At 36.5% G+C, this 21737-nt stretch overlaps 1 protein-coding gene across 1 annotated transcript in view; it reads left to right on the forward strand.

The window, feature by feature from the left end:
• The window catches only part of LOC111865830 (collagen alpha chain CG42342), a gene marked incomplete at its 3' end in the record, with an annotated part of 284652 nt that extends 263790 nt beyond the window's left edge, over nt 1–20862 (forward strand). The window contains 6 exon segments of the mRNA XM_023854166.2: nt 10848–10874; nt 11467–11520; nt 15500–15526; nt 15988–16023; nt 16135–16269; nt 20656–20862. Coding sequence (XP_023709934.1) covers nt 10848–10874; nt 11467–11520; nt 15500–15526; nt 15988–16023; nt 16135–16269; nt 20656–20814 — 438 coding nt within the window.
• Between the last annotated feature and the right edge of the window lie 875 nt (nt 20863–21737).

Here is a 21737-nt window from a genome sequence, read left to right on the forward strand (position 1 = left end):
TTCTTCTCCAGAAAGAAATTTTCTTCCTGGCACATTGCACACCTTATTTCATATTGTGTCAATCAAGTTTCATCAGTTTATAAAAATGATTCATCGATAAGCTTTGACAGTGCTTATCAAAAATTTCACATCTCCTAAAATGGAACAAATAATGTTCTTCATTTTTGAACCTGGTGCTAAAATGGAAAACCATTTGTATACCCTATTTTTTATTGATTACAAATCATTCAGGCATTGTTAGTGCCCATTTTCAGTTACGAGTATAATAGTGCTTATATTCACTGGGAATGATAATCCTTCTGCGCACAAATATTTTCATTTCTCATGCTCCCTCTCATGGCATAAATGGTGTACTCAGCCTTGATGTGCCAAATACAACCACTTCCTTATGTTGTGCTGCATTTCTGAAAAGAAATCCAGAATAAATTTGTTTCATGTCACAACTGTCTTACACCAAATCTAATTGGTCCACTTCAGCCAGGCATTTTTGGTAGTATGCTGAAATGGAAATTTGATTCCTCATTGGAAATTTGTCTTCATGTCAACAGTGCCCCAGCACCATTTTTTCCTAATAGGCATCCTTTATAGAAAGTAGGAAGTTACTGAATTTTAAATTGATTAGGAATGGTATAAATGGACCTAACACATTTTCATGCACTGTGTTATTATTTTGCTAGAATTATGCCTCTCTTTGAACCAAAATAAAATTTAACATACTAAAAAATACTCAATATATAAAGGAACGAAAATGCATTTTGCCAAAGTGTGTTGCTCAATTTCTTTGGAGGTGTTTGAATTCTCTGATTTCTTCTCTAGCATACTTACATTGAGGATCATTATTTTTTTGGCCTGCTAGTTACTTGCCCTTGAGAAGAATAATATGGCAAGATTCACATTATGTATATTTTTGTTAATGTGCAGGAGTCTGACATCTTGTTCCAGCCTTGTCAATGAACTCCAGTATCACCCATCTTTACTCTCAAAATGCAATGACTCTGAAATAACCATCATCTTTATCATTTTTGTCATCAAGATCTGACAGTAGAATAATTTGTTTATAGAATAATACAACTTCCCGGGCTCTAACACTGCATAGTTTGCTGCATGTCTATTGACATTTTGAGGAAGATGAAGGTGATGTGCTGAGCTGCACATCATTACAGTGCAGAAGGCTACAGATGTGAGAACCTCACAGCTGACAATTTATTTGTAGTTTTCATTTGTTGCAACTAAACATTGTGAGATTTTACGTAGCTAGATCACTGCCCTCAAACTGTGATATGGAAGGTCATTAACCTTTAAGTGCCGAAGTGCCCAGTTTGTGCCAGTCATGAGTAAGGTCGTCGTGGCCAAAGTACCCCGTTTTGTCCAGTCAGGCATTTAAACTCCGCTAGTGGAAGTGCGCGCGCACGCCGCTAGTAGAAGCGCATGCACATTCCTAAATATTTATTTTCAAATGTAGTAATTACCAGACAGACTTGAGTAAAACCCTAATAGAGGAATTAAAATAATACCTAACTGAACAACAGCAAATAAAAATATACGTATGAGTTATGCCAAAACTTATCCACGATCCAGTAATTTTATTGCAGATTCTGCAGATAGGTATGTTAAAAATATATTGTAAAATTTGATGTACATACCTTTTTTGTTGTTACCTGCTTGATGTATATACAGTTTCAAATAAAACTACCGTATTCAATTTCACTACGAATGCACACAAAACAGATCGCGCTCTGTATCTCAGCCACGATGCAGCTGTCTGTTCACTCAAATAGAAGGGGCAATAAGCTTTTGCAGTTCTAACGGAAGGTTTTAACACTGAAGAAGGGACCCCTCTAACTTTCTCTTGAATAGCCATTCTTTCATTCTTCTGACCTTCAGTCAAAGATTCGAAAATCCGAAGGGTGTAAGCAGTGCTAGCAGAAGACCAAATGATTTTATTGCTTCCATCTGTTTTATGACACCAGGGACTGCTAAAATTTGTCAAGTGTTACAAACAGAAATGAATTTATAATGCAGAACAACTCTGTGAAGAACTGGGAAACAATTTTTGCAGTACGCATCAAAATTAAAACACAAAAAATTGAAAATAGAGTATAACACTTTGTATTAAAAATTTCAAATCTTCCGTTATAATATGCGACACTATGTTCTTTGCTGATATAAACAAAGTTAATACCATCCATTTATCATAAAAATTGTGCTAGATACAGCATTTTTAAACACAACGCTTAAAATTGATTAACTGCCTAACAGAAACGGACATTTAAACGCAAGGGAGCAACGGGCATTTAAACGAGCACCAGCAGCGGGCATTTAAATAAACTCCGGCCAGCTCAAGTTTACCACTATTTTGAAGTCCGGCGTTTAAAGGTTAATAGTACAGAAGGACAGAAATGTACATGAGTGATGGATTGGGAAATAGGAACTGGGCAAAAAAAGAATTAGAGAATTGAATACATAAACCTCGGAGTTAGATGAAGTCAGTTATTGGCAGATTAAATATCTTCGGTTTAGACATTAAATATGTTAAATTCTAACTGACTAATCTCATTTTGAGAACACTAGGTGACTGCGCCAAAGGTCACAAACATCTGCTTCAGCACAATGCTGTGTTTATTTACTGTAGTGACAGAAACTGACATGCACTTCTTATGAGATTATAAAGACAATATAGTGGGTTTAACATGTAGCTCTAGTGGCTGTCATGATCCAATTCAGAGATGGGTTCATCTTAAACTAGTGCCAAATAAATTTTATTACTGGTTAAAATGAAGACTTGGCCTAACATTTATAAAATAATACCAATTTCAGTAACACTCAAGTGGATCTGGTGCATCACCTTTAAACAGGCTCATCACAAACACATATTTAAAATATTGCTATTTCTACATGTGTCTCTGTTAAATTAAATTATAATTGTATAACTGTAATATAGTATTTAATTACTACAAATAAGTTTTTTGTCCTTGCGAAAGGGTTGTAGTTATTTCTAAAAGAGTGTTGAAATGTGTAATGTCTTAGTGTAATGAGAACCATGTTGCTTGGAAAATAAACTTGTGTGCATGTGCTTATACCCATTCTGCTTTCTCTCACCATTGCTGGTTGTGCCTAATTCTCCTTGAATGAAATTAACATCCTGATTTCCTCCTAAGCTTGTCAGGCTGAAAGAGTCATATTTTCAATTTTATTGTCTTGAGGAAAACAGTGACAGTATACAGTATATACTGTTACTGTTGACTGAAATGGTGTAAAGCAAGAAATCTCACAAGAGGATGCTTAGAAGGGAATTTACCAATTTTGCAGCATTATATCCATCATTTCTCTTCTCTGAGATGAATGAATAACAGCACACAGTTCCAGTTTCTAGACATTCTTCTGTTATTCAAGTCTAAGCTTGGTACATTTTCCTTGTAAACTCACTCCATGAATCAAGAAATTAAACTTCTATTTGCATATCTGTCATATTCTCATACTGGTGCAAGAGTTGAGATACTGTGTTTTATAGCTGAAATCTAAGTAGATATATGTTTTTAATTGATTTCTTTGGATCAGTATTGTATATTTCATCCCCCTCCTACTTTGAATGCTGGAGTGGGAGCTGATGTATCACATTGTCACATTAGGCTATTGACTTGCAGATGCTGTGGTTCCCACTTCTAATTTTACATAGGTTCCATGCCTTTGATTAGTCTAATGGCTCAGTTTCCAGTTTTCACTGTATCTGATAAAAATTACGTTATACTGATATTAATGTATCACGATACAGGACTCTAAGAGGTAATTCATATTCTTATAAGAGACATCTTGAGCCATTACACTTCTTACTACATGAATGAATAGTAAAGTTGATCAAGTACAACATGTTTAATATGAGGATATAAAAGATTGCCTTTACATGTTGGCCACTCCTGGCTGTCATCAGATGGCCTAGCCAGCACTACAGAGAAATACTTTACATGTGTGTTGAACATAGGTTGTCGTAAGAGGGTTTCTACCATTAGAAACTGAGATCAGACTTAAATATTAATTAAATTAAATAAGTTATATTTGCTAAAAATAATCAGTCAGAATCAGTTAAAATTAATTTAAAGTCATGTTGTTTAAATTTTTGAACATAATGATGGTCATATTTTCTGCTCCTGGTCATGTAGAATATTTTGTGTAGTTGGCTCTATGTCCATCAGTGTGATGTTGTGTGTATCCCAGCAAATTACATGGTAGCGTGCAGGATGTGCCGTCAACTATCCCACACAGTATAACATATTCCCATATTAAATTTGTTGCACTTGAAGGATTTCACTACTCAGTCATGTATGTAATTCATACATTCATGCTGTTATATACCTATTCAGATGAAATTCCATGTCATATAGGAAATCCTGAAGAAAATATGAGAGTTATCTGTGACTTAATATTCAGGGGAAAACGTTTTTCATCAAAGTTCAATCCTGAATAGGGAAGTAATAGTTACCTCTGAAATGTGAGAAAGAATTTTAATATCAACATAATACAGTGAAGGTTCTATACCGTTGCACAGCACATGATAGTTTGGCTGTTATACTACAGAGTGTTTTTTTTTAATAAAATTGACGCATTCATGGCTGTGCAGGCTTCACTGCTGCCAGAGCCCCACCAACTGCGAAGCGCATGTGAATTTTGCCTATGACTCAGCATGCTGATAATATTTGGAATGAAGGGAAGTCTTACCTTTGTTCGCAGATCACAGAAGGTGTTGAAAATGCTGTCTATACAAGCAAATATTTTTCACAATTAATTGTTTCATTTAAAAAAACACATACAACAATCCTTCTTGCACTTAACAGCACACCCAACACCAACTTTCACTGGATGGCTTCAGCAGTTGTGTTGCCTCTCATGAACTAGACTTGGACACCGCAGTCTCTTGAGCTAGACGTTTCAGTGATTTTCTAGGTGTATATTCAAGTCTGGCCTCTGTGTCATCAAACTTCTCCACAGTAAGCACTAGGTGCTTAAGAGTCCCATTGTTCTAAGTTTATTCGCCAAATTATGAATTGTTTGTCTGATGGGAACTCTTTCATCACGAAATTTGAATTGAAATTTTTGCCCACACTTTCCAGTAAATCTGTATTTCACATAGGTGTCATACAGAAGTACATGTTGCTCTACAGTATCAGGAACCATACTGCTGACTAACTGTTAAATGGGAACAGTGGCTTGTGGCATTGATAATTACTGCCTACTGCTCACAAATCATAAACAAACTCTACATGCATGAACTGCACTGCCCACCACATAATAATACTGTGTACAGGTCTACAAGGTAATTATTTCCTTCATTCCAAATGTTATTGGCCATCAAGCATGCTGAATTGTTGGCAAAATTTTCATGCACTTCGCATCTGGTGATGGACCACCTGTGGTGAAGTGCAGAGCTGTGAACTCGTCAATAACATTAAAAATGTTCCCATATAATAAGTGATTGCATTCAATGTACCAGTGAGTCAGTATGTTAATTATATCAAATTAAGAGCACTACATGTTTCATCTTGGCTGAATATCTTCAGGTGTATACATAAAATCACAAATATATTATGCTTTTGCTGAGTATGTAGTTTAAAGTGAATCCATTTTTAGGCAGTATAGTTAAAGTTACATAATTTATATTGTTACTACTGGTATGTTTAAAAGATCTCCATGTTCTCCTCTATGTGTCTTGCCGATATGTATCTGCAATAAATAGGAGGAAGATTTATGAAATATTATTTTTGTCATCATGTTTTAGGTCTCTGTGGTTTCTTTACTTGCATGTGGTTCTGTGGATGTTAATAATATGTAGTTTTTAACTTTTATTGTATGCATCCTGTTGTGTATCATACAGAAGGTATATAATGGGCAGTCTACACAACAGTAATTCCGGGGAAGAGAAAAACCAAAATAGGCACTAGTGTGTAAACATTTGTTTTATTAGCTGTTGATGGCAATGCTACACATTTCAACCCTTTTCTTGCATCGTCTTCAGGCATACAAGAATATTTGTTCAGACAGAGACTCTAGAGCATAGTAATAATACCTCCACAGGGAACTGTATACAGGGTGTCCCAGGAGGAATGTGCCAAACTTCGGGAGGGTGTTCCTTATGTTAAAGTATGCCGATATAACCCAAAACACCTATGTCCAAAGTTGAACGGTTACGGAGATAATGGCCAGAGAAGTGTCAAACTTTGACCGGGGTTACACACTTGTTGATTACAAAATAGATATTAAAACTGGCAGGAATATGTGGATTCTGTAACGTTAATAATGTACGTAACATCAAACTAACTTGTGAGTGACATGAAGCCATAAAATTGAAGTACAAAAAACTCGCATGCCATCTCAAAGTTGTCGTTAAGAGTTCCAAGCACTGTACATGACACATGAATGGTAAGCGATGACGTAACGTGCTGACTGCGCGTTCTGATAAAGCCAACTCCATAAGCACGGATAGGATGAATCACGGCAGTCAAGGACAAACAGAGATAATTCCTCTCAGCTGATAGGTATAATCCGTGGACCCGCTAGAAGACCACACTCTTCTCTGGCCATTATCTCCGTAACCGTTCAACTTTGGACATAGGTGTTTTGGGTTATATCGGCATACTTTAACACAAGGAACACCCTCCCGAAGTTTGGCACATTCCTCCTGGGACACCCTGTATATGAGTTTTTTTTTTTTATTTGTTTCATTCTGGTCCTCACATCAACAATTACAAATATAAATCACTCCGTCCAATGTGACCTGTAAGTTTATTACTACATGAAAAGGGTGTTAAGTTTTCATGTAGTAATAAACTTACAAGTCACATTGGACGGACTGATTTATATTTGTATATATGAGTATGCACAACATCAAATTTGAATATTCAGCTCCACTTACAAACAACCTGAGGGTGATACTCAGAGTAACAAGTGTAGTCTTCACACGATAAGAGGGAAGTCAAAAACAAATACAAACCAAATTCTGATGAAAGATCCCAGCACACAGTTACCCCACATCACAATTATCAGTACCAGAGTGGATCAGCCAAACAACACATATAAGGATATGTAGTCATCACAAAGTCTTAAATACGGCTCATAAATTATAAATACTTTTAATTTTCCATTTTAATTTTAATTTTTATCTTTTTAATGTCAAATTTTAACATCAAGTCTCAACTATATGTCAATTACCTTTAAATTAAAGTGTATCTGTTAGCATAAAAATTCATACAAACACAATATGAATTCATGTTGTTGAATGATGCAATTCAGGAACTAATACCAGTATTCTTGTACGCCTGAAGATGACCAAATAAAAGGGTCGAAACATGTAACATTGTCGTCAACAGCTAATAAAACAAATGTTGACACAGTAGTGTCTATTTTGTCTTCCTTTTTTTCAGATCTATTTTTGTGTAGACTGACCTATTATATACCTTTATTGTGTAGTATTGCAGGTTTTGCAGTACTGGATATATGCCATTGTTGATCAGTATGTTTTTGATTTCCTGCAATGAAAAGTGGATGAGATTTTGTTTCATATTTTTCATGTGATACTGGTGTTGGTACAGATTTTATATATATAGAGTGTCCCAGGAGTTTGGTGCCATACTTCAGGAGCGTACTGAGGGTTCCCTATAGAACAACTTTGAAATAGGAACCCATGTCCGTAAACGTAAAATAGCAGCACTAGGGCAGCATTTATTATCATTTTGTTTAAACTTGGCGCCTCAATGTCGAAGAGCATGCACAGGCATATTACCCCCTCCAAACTCTTAAGACTCACCTGCTAGAGTAGATGTTGGAATTGACACCCTCCATTTTCAATGCATGTGTTACATCGACGAAAGAAACTTTGGCACACCCTTTCAAATATTCCAGATGTCCCACGAATCATGTCACATGCAACAAGTATTGTGGCCAACAACTCAAATTCATTATCTACAGGCATGTCATAGATCAGGCTTTTTATATGGCCCCAGACGAAATAGTCCAGAGGTGTCAAGTCTGGAGATTGGGTTGGCCAAGGCACTGGGCCTCCTCTTCCTATCCAACGACCATGAAAAGCAGCATCCAGATAGTCTCGTGATACAATGCTGAAGTGTGTCGGTGCTCATCATGCGCTATCCACATTTGCCTCTGCACAATCAGTGGCACATCTTCTAACAAAGTTGGAAGGATGTGTTCCAGGAACACCTTGTATAAGGGCCCATTGAGTCGTGGTGGTAGGAGGAAAGGCCCAATCAAGTGAATGCCAATGATGCCCGCCCAGACATTGACAGAAAATTGCACCTGGTGGTAACCAACTACAGTAACGTTGGGGGTTTCATCAGCCCAAACATGGCTGCTTTGACAGTTGAACCAGCCATCCCTTGTAAACTGTGCTTCGTCTGTGAATAACACATGATTCAGGAAGTTGGGCTGATGTAAACACTGGTCCAGTATCCACTGACAAAATTTAACTCATGGTACGAAGTCAGCTGAACCTATGTCGTGTACTCGCGTTGGATGATACGGATAAAGTTGTTGGTCCTGCAGGATCCTCCAAACACTTGATTTTGATATCCCTACAATCTTGGCAATGGCACGAGTGCTGGTGGATGGCTGTTCCTCTATGCAATGCAGTTCAACACTGAGGCGCCAAGTTTAAACAAAATGATATTAAATGCCCACCTAGCACTGCTATTTTACGTTTGCGGACTTGGGTTCCTATTTCAAAGTTATTCTTTAGGGAACCCTCAGTACGCTCCTGAAGTATGGCACTCTGTATATATATGTATGGTAGACTTAATTTTTTAATTCTCTTAGTGGGGGGTGGAGTCCAACTGGGTCCACTTGGCACGGCGGCCACTGATTGGCCTATTGTAGCCTGCCCTGGGTGATTATGATGATGGAAAATTTTGTGCAATGAAGATTAGCAGGGGAAACCGAAGTACTTGGAGAAAGCCCGCCCCAGCGCCACTTTGTCCACCACAAATCCCACTTGACCAGACCCGGGATCGAACCCGGTCCACCACGGTGGGAAGCCAGCGACTAACCGCTTGAGCTATGTCGCAGCCTATATGGTAGACTACTCTGAATATGGGTATTTAGTGTGTAGGGGATGTGTGTGCTGCATTTGCTTTTATGTGAGTTGAATTTCTGAAATATGAAATATATTTTAATGTGACTTTGAAATAGACATGATGTAAAATTGAACTACTATGTGTTGGGTGCATCTAGAGTTCAGTTTGTTGGTTCTTATAGCTGGTATACTTTGAATCATGTTTGAAATTCTCTGTCTGCCTGTCAAACATATTTCAGGGTGCAGTCGTTACATTTTAGTTGATAAATTTTGCTGTTATCGAAGGTGTCTGTTAAGAGTGTTTTTGGTTTTAAATGTCTTTGTATTGTGTTGGTGGCTTTGAATGATATACATATGTTTGTGTTTTTTAATAATTTAGTGATGACCCTAGTTTCTTTCCCGACGTATATGAAGATGGCCTACTTTTTTTTTCTTGGTGCAGGATGATTGGTCTGGTTTGTTTTGTTTTGAAGTATGCTTGTGGGATAATTATTATTTTGTAGTATGGCTTTTATTTGTTGCAGTTCCCATTTTCTGCTTTCATTTGTAATGGGATAAGTGTGCATACAGTTGGTTAGGTATTTAATGCCAACCAAAATATCACGTGTTGTCTGACATTACCTAAGTCTTGACTACATATTCACAACAGGATGCGAAGTATAAAAATAATCAACAATCATTATTACAGTGACTGAAAAATTCTCTTATTCTTTAATAAAGTCAACATCTGCATCAAATTGGACAGTTTTATAGGTACCCTGTAGTTTAACCAGAACCAAAATTGTAATCTAGAAAATTACAGTATTTCTGTTAAGAAACTGCCTACCAAGCAACCTCTTGTGAGGCACTTTATGCAAAAACCCAGATGAAAGCTTTGTCATTCTGTGACATTACTGTTAGATTGCTGCTTGAGGATCTTAGATCATGATTTTTGCTTCAGTTACAAAATGTGAACATGTCATAGTTAGTACTGATGGATTAAACGTGCCTTGTCAGGTATAATATCCAGCAGTAGACAATATGCAAGTGTTCAGAATGTGGTGTGAGTTCATATTGTCACTTGTAAAATTCCATGTACGCCTAGCTTCTGATAGTTTTCCTCTGTCACTTAGAAGATATGTCTGAGTATCCAGATGTTAAATGCCATCAGTGAACAAACCAAACTGTCTAAATTTCAGTAAATGATTAGTACAAACGGACTTGCACTCCTCTGATACTGCATTGGTTATGTGTTGTGCTTTGATACACCAGACAGCATGACAACTTAGGAAATTCTGACTGGCATTTATAGACATAAGAGCTTGTGCATTTATTTAGCAGGTCTTTAGGCATCCTAAGTGTGGTCAAAAATTAATCCTTTGAGTGGACTCGTCCATTTTTCATGACATTCACCCACAAACACGGTTTATTTTATACCATCCTGTTACACAAGGCATTTTATATGTGGCAATATATTATAGGAATACAGGCTCAGTGTGTGTTGTATTAAATATTATTGTAAGGGGAAAAGAGCGCTGCTGGTTACAAGAGAGTTCAAATTGACACTTTGAATTCCCAAAGCAAGGGATATAAAATGTTTCATCATGAGTGTGTGTGCATAGTTTATATTATTGCTGCCACCACCACTGTGCTTATGTGAAATATATATCTTAAATATCTTTTATGTATGATTATTTGCATACTTCTGTTGACTGGTTTTATGTCAGAAAGCTTGTATAACAATTATGTATTTTTAAATTCGTCTTTTTTTGATTTTATTCTTTTTGTTCTTTAGGGGCCATCTGGTCTTGATGGAATGAAGGTATGCTCTTATTTTTCCAGTTACAAATTGAATGCAACTAACTCTGCATGAAAAGCTACTGTAAACTGATCTCACATATTTTAGGTAACAGTTTAAAATTAATATAGTATGTATATAAAATTATAGACAGATTAACCATTATGGACTTACATATAGTACTCGTCTATAAGATTCAACTATAGTTGTAAGTTTGGAGCCATTATTACATTGGCCTGTATAATAGAAGCGTGTTGTGAAAATTATCTTTTCTGATCTTCTTCATATAAGCAAATAGAAAGAGTGGAAGTAAATGTTATACAAATGAACACTCAGAAGGAGCTCTTCAATGCTTTACACACTGTAAATCTTTTCAACATAATGCATGTGTCATTACCAAATTTGGAAGACAGTTTATAGTACTATAATGAGATGCTATATACTTGGGAGTCAGTTGTAGAAATATTCAAATATCATTTATTTTATAACTGCTTTATGGTTGATTCTTTGCATGATCTGCTTGAAGTTCCTGTAAATGAAGGCAGATATATCTTTGAGTTTTGTCCATGATAATGAAAATACTGTTATAAGCTATGTTGATTTTTATCTTTTGCAGGGAGCACAAGGTGAACCAGGAAGCAAAGGAGAACGTGGAGATCCTGGTCTACCTGTATGTATATATAATTTATGTTATATTCAAGTTCTGTGCATTGCATTGTAGATGTCTGTAATGGTTGTGATGATTTTCACTGTGTCCACTGAATTAATATGTTAGGATAGATCTGTATATGATGAACTATTTTTCTAACTGGTGTTATGGTAAATAACTTCATTTTAACAGAGGCCTACATTGTTATATCAATTCTGGTAAATGGAGTGTAACATTACATTGAATTAATATATTTATCTAAAGGAAAAGTAAATGTATTTGTAAATCCACATGTCTTGCTCCTCTCAAAGTACAGAAATGAACATAAATGAATATTATGTTAGTGATGAATGAAAAACAATATATGAAGATTCACAGATACCAGATAATATAATATATACAGAACAAAGTGTATTGATTAAAATGTAGGCTGAAGATAAGTGATCTAGAGTTTCACAAAGATTTTCAGAAATTAACCATATTTTCCAATATGTATTTCTTTAACATATGACATTTTATTACAACAAGTAATTTATGGATGTAACATCTGTTGCGTCAAATTTATCTATTAATTTGCTACTGCTATGTGAACTGTGTATAAATCATAAAGAGGTATTATGAAACAGAATGTTGAAATGTGGAGTGTGCATAAAGCATTTACATCTGAAGAGTGGTATCACTCCAATTTGAGAGCAACAGGTTCATTTCAGTCTCAACCTCTTTTTGATAACTCTCACTGGTTGTCTAAAACTGACAGTACTTAACATCACCTAATTCCCACCTTGCATTAGAACAAATGTCATAATCTGAAATTATCACTGCATTTTATTAAATGTAAAATTGGAATATAGTTAGTCTAATAGACAATGCATTTTTGACCTGCTCAGGACATTGTAAAGGCTTACTTTCATGCTGCAGCCCGCACAGGGCAGCCTTCTGTCCGTCAGATTAAATGTTACAGAAAGCATGAAAAACTGCCCTGAAGGCTGCTGAGTGAATGAGTCAGAAAGAAATCCAATTTAGTGTTTAGACAAACATTAACACTGTGAAGCACAAATGTAATCAAAATAACATTTAAAAATTCAGTTCTTATCTCACATAGAATTGGCTACTGGGAGACTTCCATTACAGAGACCAACTGTAAGCTATTCAGGTGTGGGATGTCAATGTTTGCTGAGACAACCACTTCAAACTACAAACACAAATGTCCATCACACTTAAAACATATATTACAGACGAGCCGGGAACGTGTCTGAAGAGTACTGGTGCAGACTCCTTTTGCCGCGGCCAGTTCGGCCTGGCAGTGAAGGTGAAAATTGCAGGCCCTGAAAAGGGACGTTTGTATGGCTGTGTCTTCTTAGTAGCAGCCCAGGTCTTCTCTATGGCCTCTCAGTGGTTACGAGCGGGCAGGATAGCGGCGAGTCTGGCTGGCTAGGCGCTATGGTGCACACGCTGGTAGAATCTGATGTCTCAGCGCTGTTTACTGGAGAGCTAGATCTGTGTTGTTGCTTGCACTTGCAGTGAAGCATGTGACGGATGATAAGCCAGTTGGAGGCCCCCATTTTTCTACCATTACCACTGGGCAGATCTCCAACTATGAGCGCTGAATGACTAGCGCTTGTGTTGGTCTCCAGAGAGCCAGATTGCTAGCAATATATAAATATTACCTTGTCCTGTTACGAGGTGTGCCTAGACTGACAGAGCCTTGTATATATTATACATACTAGATATTAAGATTTAACTGTAAATAAGTGTGCATAGTGACAATGGACTAATACTGTCGACTATGACTGACAAATGACAGACCTGACCTCTTGTAAGAGAGGGCACCCCACATGGACAGGACAGTAAGTTTCACTTAAAAAGTAACATGCTGGGGCTCGACAAAAAGACAGACTGACTGACCATCAATCGCAGCATGACATGAGGTGGGAGTTGTCTGTTGTCTGTTAGACTGGTGAAGTTGTGTGTTAGAGTATGGGTGGTTCACACATAGGGAAAAAATAGCTGTGTATTCTGAAAGTCATACAAAACATACAACATGTATAATACAGTGGGGGAAAATTCCAAGATTTTAAATGTTAAAGTAGGTGTACACACAATAATCACTCTCCTTTAAAGAATACAAGTAAAATGGGTAGCCATAGCTCATATGAATTCTAACAGCAGAACATAAACAAATAATAAGAATGCTATCTTCAGGGATGTGACGCTGTTTAGTCTGGTAAGAATTCATCATCATATCCAAGAAATATGCTACTTCCATCTTCAGGATAAAAGAATGTTATCTTCTCCCAGTTAATTGAAGCTACTAAAGTATCACCTCATGTTTTACACTCACTTTATAAGTTCTAAAATTTTCTTGCAATTCTATCAGGATTGCAAAAACAACAGAGATAAAGGAACATCAAATTTATTTGTAATGTCTTACACCATTTACATTTACATTTTCATTTACATTGATCCAATCACCTCCCCAAAGGGCTAGATATAGAACATGTCATACATTACAAATTCATGATGACCACACATCATACGTCCTTGGTCCAATTTAGTAAACAATCAGGCCTCACGCAGACAGCGCAAGTTGTCAAGACATCCCACATGGGCTGTGGAAACACCACAGTCACGTTCTTTCTAACCATAACAACTCTATGCTGTGCAATTGCACTCCCTACCATTACACGTACATTGGCCAGCCATATCATCAATACAGTTTGATTGTAACATATTACAAAATACATACCACCGCACATCATGTGAGTCTCAGCAACATATGATACAAGAACACAGACCAGTTAATCATTCTTAACATTTGAGCCCCTTGCATGCTTGACAAATTCGTCAATAGAGTAAAATGAGTTTCTTTGCAAATAATTTCGCAAAACAAACCTAAATTGGTTTTAGTACAATCAGTACACTTTGTTTCTGCATTACTGAACTCAAGAATTCATGGAGGAATTTGTGCTGTAACTTCATTCCAGTTACAATTACAATTAAACCTCACTAATTGGACTTAACTAATTCTGAATTCGCGATAATTCAGACAATTTTTTTAGCATTACAACCTTGATGATCACATTGCTGCAATGTAAAACTTTTTTAAGCCTGATGACAAAACTTACATTTTTACATTTTGTGACAAGTAAATTTATTTTATGATATGCAATCTAAGTTTAAAAATTAAGGTGTGTTCCCTAAAAGATCATTATGTAACTTTCCTGAACATATTTTCAGTAGCACTTCTATAATTTGGACTTTCACTGATTTAGACACAGGTTAGCTCCCAATTAGTCCAAATTAATGAAGTCATACTATAGTATCAGTTTTCATTTTTAAAGGAAGAAATAACCACTGATCTTACCTGCTAAGCAAGGAATGAAGTATATATTACAGACACAGAGAATGCTTGAATAAGCGCAAGATTATTTTATACATACACAGCGACATTTTAGAAACTTGCATTCTGAGCAAATTGTCATCAGACCTACCAAAAGTTTTGACTTCTCCTTAGTAAAGAAATCCCCCCCCCCACTTTATAATTCAGGAAAAGGCTCTTAAATTATTGCCTATTCACTTCTTTTATGTTCATTACTTTTTGACAGGAGTAAGCAATTTAAAAATTTCAGACAATAATTTTCATTCTGTTCTGAATAATCCTTAATGCTATCCCATTGCTGTAGTTACCTGTTTAGTTGCCATTCACAGTATCAGTCAGGCAGTCAATCTATCCATATTGCTTCATTATGATTTGTTTCAAGTATCCAGGGATTAATTTATTTTGAAGTACAAAAAACTACTGCCAGTGCAGTCCAATCTCATATAGGCTGTAATATTAAAAGAGATCTATGAGAATATATATTTGTTTTTTTTTTATTTTAAGAACGTTAATTCCTGGGAACTGTAATTACATTATTTATCATTTATTTAATAAATTAAAATATAGCGATTTTTAATTTGTGACCAAACCAATATTAATACTCCTTTCTGGTTATTTTAGGGAACTGATGGAATTCCCGGTACAGAGGTACCCCAGCTTTCATACTCATTACCAATTCTTCTGTGCTTATTCACTTCCTAGTCTTTAAATATTAAATGCTTGCTTATGGCTTCTTCCTTTTTTGTTGAAGAATTTAAAATATTTCAAACATTAAAAGTGCATGGAATACAGCGTTATGTTTGCATGTCTTGAGTATAAAATAATCTATCCTAACCTGTCACTTACTTCAGGTTCCTGAAGGACATAATATTGCATACATTCAGACTTCAAGTGTTCTATACAGCATATGCAAAGAAATATAGTAAATAATTTCTAGAGGTCTATGGAAGACATTACTGAATGTGACTATATATATTAAAGTGCATCTTAGTATTATTACTCTAACTAAAATTCTGCAATGCAAAAAAAAAACACTACAGAATGTTATAAGTATATATATTTTTCTGTTGTGTTACCATATTCAAATATTATTGTTTATTATCTTATAGGGTCCAAAAGGTGAAAAAGGAGCAAAAGGAGAAGCTGTAAGTTCTAGTCAGAAAAATATCCTTTAATAACCTGAACTTAACAGAAATTCCCTTCCTTGTTCCCATAGTAAATAAGGTAATTCACTTTTTGCATACATGTTTGTCCAGGGGCCTATTGGAAGAAGGGGGAGGAAAGGAGACAAGGGAGACAAAGGTGATCAAGGAGTACCTGGACTTGATGCACCATGTCCTCTTGGCCCTGATGGCTTACCTCTTCCAGGCTGTGGCTGGAGACCGCCAAAGGTATGTATAACAAGTTTCTTCTCATAATTCTTCTCTAAGAGGAAGGGCAATACATGAATGCATACAGATGAAACACCCTCTAAATCCTGAAGATTTTACACGAGGAAGCTTTGAAGCATACAATAAGGCAAAGAAATTGTAAATTCTGAACAACTTAGAAGCTTTAGTTGAAACTACACAGTTGCACATATCCAGTATCCTACTTTATGTAGGTTCATGAAAAGTACTGTGACTTGTCAGTAGATGAAGGGAAATTTGTTTTTCATACACACAGGCGTGTCATTTTACATAGGTCATCTGCATGGGGATGTAGTATGGAATCACATTCACTTTCATTATTAGATTCTTTATTCATGGTAGGAAACCTGTATATAGGTAAAGGTAAAGCTATCCCTGTAACAGGCCGTGAAGGCCCATAGGGGTGTGAGATGTTGAGGGTCCCACATTATCTAGACAATTGGCTCAAAAATGGTGGTAAAGTTGTCAGCCTTATGCGCTGGCAGCCCTTTACCCCCCAGGAAGATTCCTGGTACTCATTTCTTTTAGAGGCTGATTCAACCCCAGGGCCATAGTGCGGGTGGAAGGATTAGGTCAATTGAAAAAATCCAATGACCTCATCAGAACTTGAACCCGCAACCTTCCAGCTTGTAGCATATTGCCTCAGATACCTAAAATTAATAAAAAAAATCTGTTACATATTGCTTTTTCTTCATATTTAAACTTAATTCTTCCTGTGGCCAAAGATATATGAGTAGTTTAATTTTTTGCCGAAAATGGTGGGATCTGTTACTGTAATATGCCTTTGATAGCAAGCACTATAATGTGATGCAGAGATTGAGTATGATTTACTTAAAGTTTGAACAAAAGTAAAAATAAACTGTTTAGTTTCCACAAACTTTCTATCCATTAGTGACTGTAATATTCAGACTACAGAAGGCATATATGACACAGTTATGTGTACATCCTCAGATTTTTTATAACATTTCTTTTTTCTAAATGCAAATAAGATTTATGCAGAAAATATAACGTACAAAGCCTCACCTTTACCTGTAGTTCTATGTAGGTGTGAAAATTGGTCTCTCACATTAATGGAAGAGCATAGACCAAGGGTATTTCAAAGCAGGGTGCTGAGGAGATCTGGACAGAAGAGAGAGGATGTGACAGGAGGCTGGGATACTCACACAATGAGGAGCTTCATAATTTGCACTCTTCACCAAACATTGTTATAATGATCACACCAAGGAGGATATGGTACAGAATTTAGCATGCATGGGAGCGATAAAATATGTATACAGAATTTTAGACAGAGAATATGAAGGGAAGAGATCTCTTGATATAGATATGATGATAAAATTGAACGAATCTTTAAAAGTATGGGGGGAGGATGTGGACTGAATTCTTCTGGATCAGGGTACAATGCAATGCAAAATATGATAGGTAAGTAAGCATAAAACATAACATAGATCTGGGAGAATCTACATACTACAAATACTATTACTCATATCCCAAAGGCAGGGTACACAGCATAGTAGGCATAAGCCAGATGTTGGGCAGGAGCACTATTGGTCATATATTTAAGCTGATGTGTTTATTAATCCATATTTATTTATTTATAGCCATCTACTATTATCTGTCTACTATTACTAACTAACTCCATGCAGCTGAGTCCTTCTTGAGTAGCCACCAGTTGCTCAGCTACTTAAGCACTTCCCAACAGTTTGTGGAACCCAGAGGTTCATTGCCGTGTTCACAGGAGCCCTCCACCGGTCCCTATCCTGAGCCAGATGAATCCGTCCATACCGTCCCATCCTATTTCTCCAAGATCCAATTTAATATTATTCTCCCACCTACATCTGTGTCTTCCTAGTGGTCTCTTTCCTTCTAACTTTCCCACCAAAATCCTTTATGTCTTCTTATTGCTCATGAGTGCTACATGCCCTACCATCTCATCCTTCTTGACTTGACCAATCTAAATTATATTTGGCAGAGTACAAGTTATTAAGCTCCTTGTTATGCAGTTTTCTCCAACCTCCTGTCACTTCCTCCCTCTTCGGTCCAGATATACTCTCCTCAAACACCCTCAGTCTTATATTCTTCCTTTAATGTCAGAGACCAAAATTTACACCCATACAGAACAACAGACAAAATTATAGTTTTGTGTATTTTAATTTTTACGTTTTTAGGCAGCAGACAAAAAGACAAAAAGTTCCTGAACTGAATGGTAGCAAGAATTATGCAAATTCAGACTGCTCTAAATTTCTTCATGAATCAAATTTTGATTTGTTACTGCTGTTGCCAAATTTTTAAACATTGCCACATTTTTACTATAGTCCTGAAAATCTGATACGTTACACGTTTACATTGTAGCTGAATATTTCCTCCATTAGCAACATACCACTGTTCATAATGTTGTTGCAACAGTACAAGCTTCAAACAAAACAACTTTAACACTTCAGCATGGCTTTACTTACATCATACATTGGGTATTTAAATGCTCTACTTGTGGTTTCATGTACCACATGGTCCACTGCAAACTTAATTGCTCTGTCCTCTAACCAAGGAAAGAAATATTGTATTGTGGTGATGGTTGCAACAAGGTATAGTGAAATAAATGAACTTTTTGTTTATGAATCAGTGACCTTAGTTATCATGCAACTAATGACCTGAGACTCTAATCTGAATATTTGATATTACAATCATCATGGCTGGGCCTTTAGCTGGAAGCACATTTATGGATTTCAAAATTACTGACATTGGAAATGAAGTGCTGGATAATGTCACTATGGCGCAAAGTAGTTCATGTGATGATAGTGATTCTGATGACAACTTCACAACAATTAGTAACCCCTGGAACACAATATGGAGCAGTGACAGTGTAAATTATGGCGATGATCAGAGAACTGGAACGTACAAAATATGCTACCTCAGTAGAGCACAGAGTGTAGTATTTAAATGTCTGTGTTGAAGGGTTAAATTGGAAATGTGATTCTTACATACACATGCAGTGAAGAAAAAGGGTTGGCTGCTTGCTTCCTTCTGAAAATTGATATATGTTCAAATGGCATGTAGTATGTATAAATACATATTTTTTGTATTATTTTCTGTAAATTAAATTTGTTGTTAAATGAGTCTGCTCAGAAATATCTCTTTGAGCTGCTCAGAAATATCTCTTAGAGTTTGACAGTGGATTGCTTTGATCAATATGGTCTAGTTAGATATTAACACGAAAACATGATGCCAATAAAGGAACAACTGTGCAAAAATTATGCACCAGTTTTTGACATCCACAGATGTGGTAAACTTAAGATATTTTGGCAGATTCTTGCTACAGTTTACATAGAATATATATTTCCATCCCCTATCTGAAAGTCTGAAGATTAAAACATAAAAAATTATAGATTTATCTATTGTCTTATATAAATGGGTCCTTACAGAAAAAACAGCAGATTGAGGGTGTCTGAGAACAAAGTGCAGGGAGTACTACTCAGACCTAAGGGAGAAGAAGTAACAGGATAGTGAAATAAAGCAAGGAGCTTCATAATTTGTGTTCTTCATCAAATATTATTAGGGTGCTGAAGTCAAGGAACATGAGATGAGGGGAACATATATCATGCAAGGGGAGGCTAGAAAATGTTAGTTGGAAAACTTAAAAGGAAAAAGCTGTTAATGAACCAAATAGCTGGGAAGTTAATATAAAAGTGAACATGAAAGAAACAGATTGTGAAGTTGTGGACTGGATTCATGTTGCTCATAATAGGGTTCAGTGGGCTAGCTCTTCCTTTTCTTATGAAGCTTGGAAGAAACCCTATCAGAAGAACTTTATGCAACAGGGTGGGGAGTGTGGGCTGTGCCAGTTCCAATTGGGTCACATGGTACAGAGCTGAAATGACATGTGATGTCAAGTGACCTTAGAAACCGGTTAAAAGATAAGCTAGCTTTCTCTTCAACTTGCTCATTTTCCATGACTAAACAGTACAACATGACAATACTGCACTGCACTAAACTGCTCAGGACAGAAACATCTCCTACCACTGCCAGGAAACAATTGAGGGCCTAGATTGAAGGCTACCACTAACCCCCTAATTCAATTGGCTGTTGTATCTCCCTGTGAAGGCCAAGCTTCAAAAGGAAGGGAATGGATTATAATAAACCCTTAGGATCCATAAAAGGAGAGGATTTTACATAGTTATCAACTCTCAGCTTCTCAAGAAGGATTCTGCTCTGTGGAATTAGATAACATATACAGAAAACTAGCCTTTGGGTGTGTAGTAATAATAAGAAATATAACTTAAATACACAATCATTTGCTTATTTCAACAGTAACAAATAGCTTAATTAACAATATTAATTTTGTGCTTTGCTTGTATCTTCCTTGTGCCTGTTCAGGAATATTCTCCTGCACTTACAACGTCAACCCCATCACAATTCCTGCCTGGAACCCTTGAATCCCCTGCAGAAGCTGATTATGACGAAGGGGAGGATGAGTACGATGAATACACAGACCCAAATAATTACCAAGCAACCAGTTCTGCAGGGAAAAAATAAAACCCACAACTAACCAAACCCACTAACTGGCTCAAGTCATGCATTTAGGTAAGTGACTTCCCAAACTGTGACACTATGCATGTCGTGGTTGCAAACTAATATTTAATGTTTAGTGCTGAATGGAAGTTAACATAGACATAATGTGGCCCGCTAGCAAGTCAGTATTATCCCAGTTTTGAGATTTGAGATTCTCACAGCAGTGGTTATCTTCTGGAATGTTTATCTTCTGGAATGTGATGTATTTATCGTCCGTAAAAGTATGATGTTACTACAAGACTGTCGAACTGAATTGATGAAATCATTTATCAGTTATCTCCGATCAGTAATTATTTTGGCAAGAAACAACCTTGTATCTGTTTAATTAAGCTTGAGAACATGAATCTGTATTTCAGCATCCTGTTGCAATTGTTCAACTTAACATCCATTATTTATCGTCCGTCAATATTGCAACACTCTTCCATTCACCACTCAATTTTTAGTTTAACATTATACACCTTGACACTACATGTTTCGGCCCCAAATGGCCATCTTCAGGTGTCTTGCTATGTTTCAATTATTTTATTTTATTAAATTATGTTAAAACTGCCACACTGACTAGTAAAGGCAACACCACATGCTGTGGAGGAAACACACATACCAGGGGCATATGGCAGTGATAACTGAAAAGTAGGCTATGAACGTGAGGGGCAAGCTGCCACACAAAACACCCTGGACAGACATACATTTATGAAAATGGATGACACCCCATGTGAGATTAGATAATATGCACCAAAATAACGTGGGTATAATAGAAACTTTAAAGGATTTTGTCTGGTTTTAGCTTTAAAAAAGAGGACTACAGTGTGTGATTTTAACACGGCCTAAGACAGTGTAGCAGTGGCCTCTGTAGTCTAGAGGTAACGTTCCCACCTCATGACTTGTGG

This window comes from Cryptotermes secundus, unplaced genomic scaffold (genome assembly GCF_002891405.2).
Source record: "Cryptotermes secundus unplaced genomic scaffold, Csec_1.0 scaffold1057, whole genome shotgun sequence".
NCBI lineage: Eukaryota > Metazoa > Arthropoda > Insecta > Blattodea > Kalotermitidae > Cryptotermes > Cryptotermes secundus.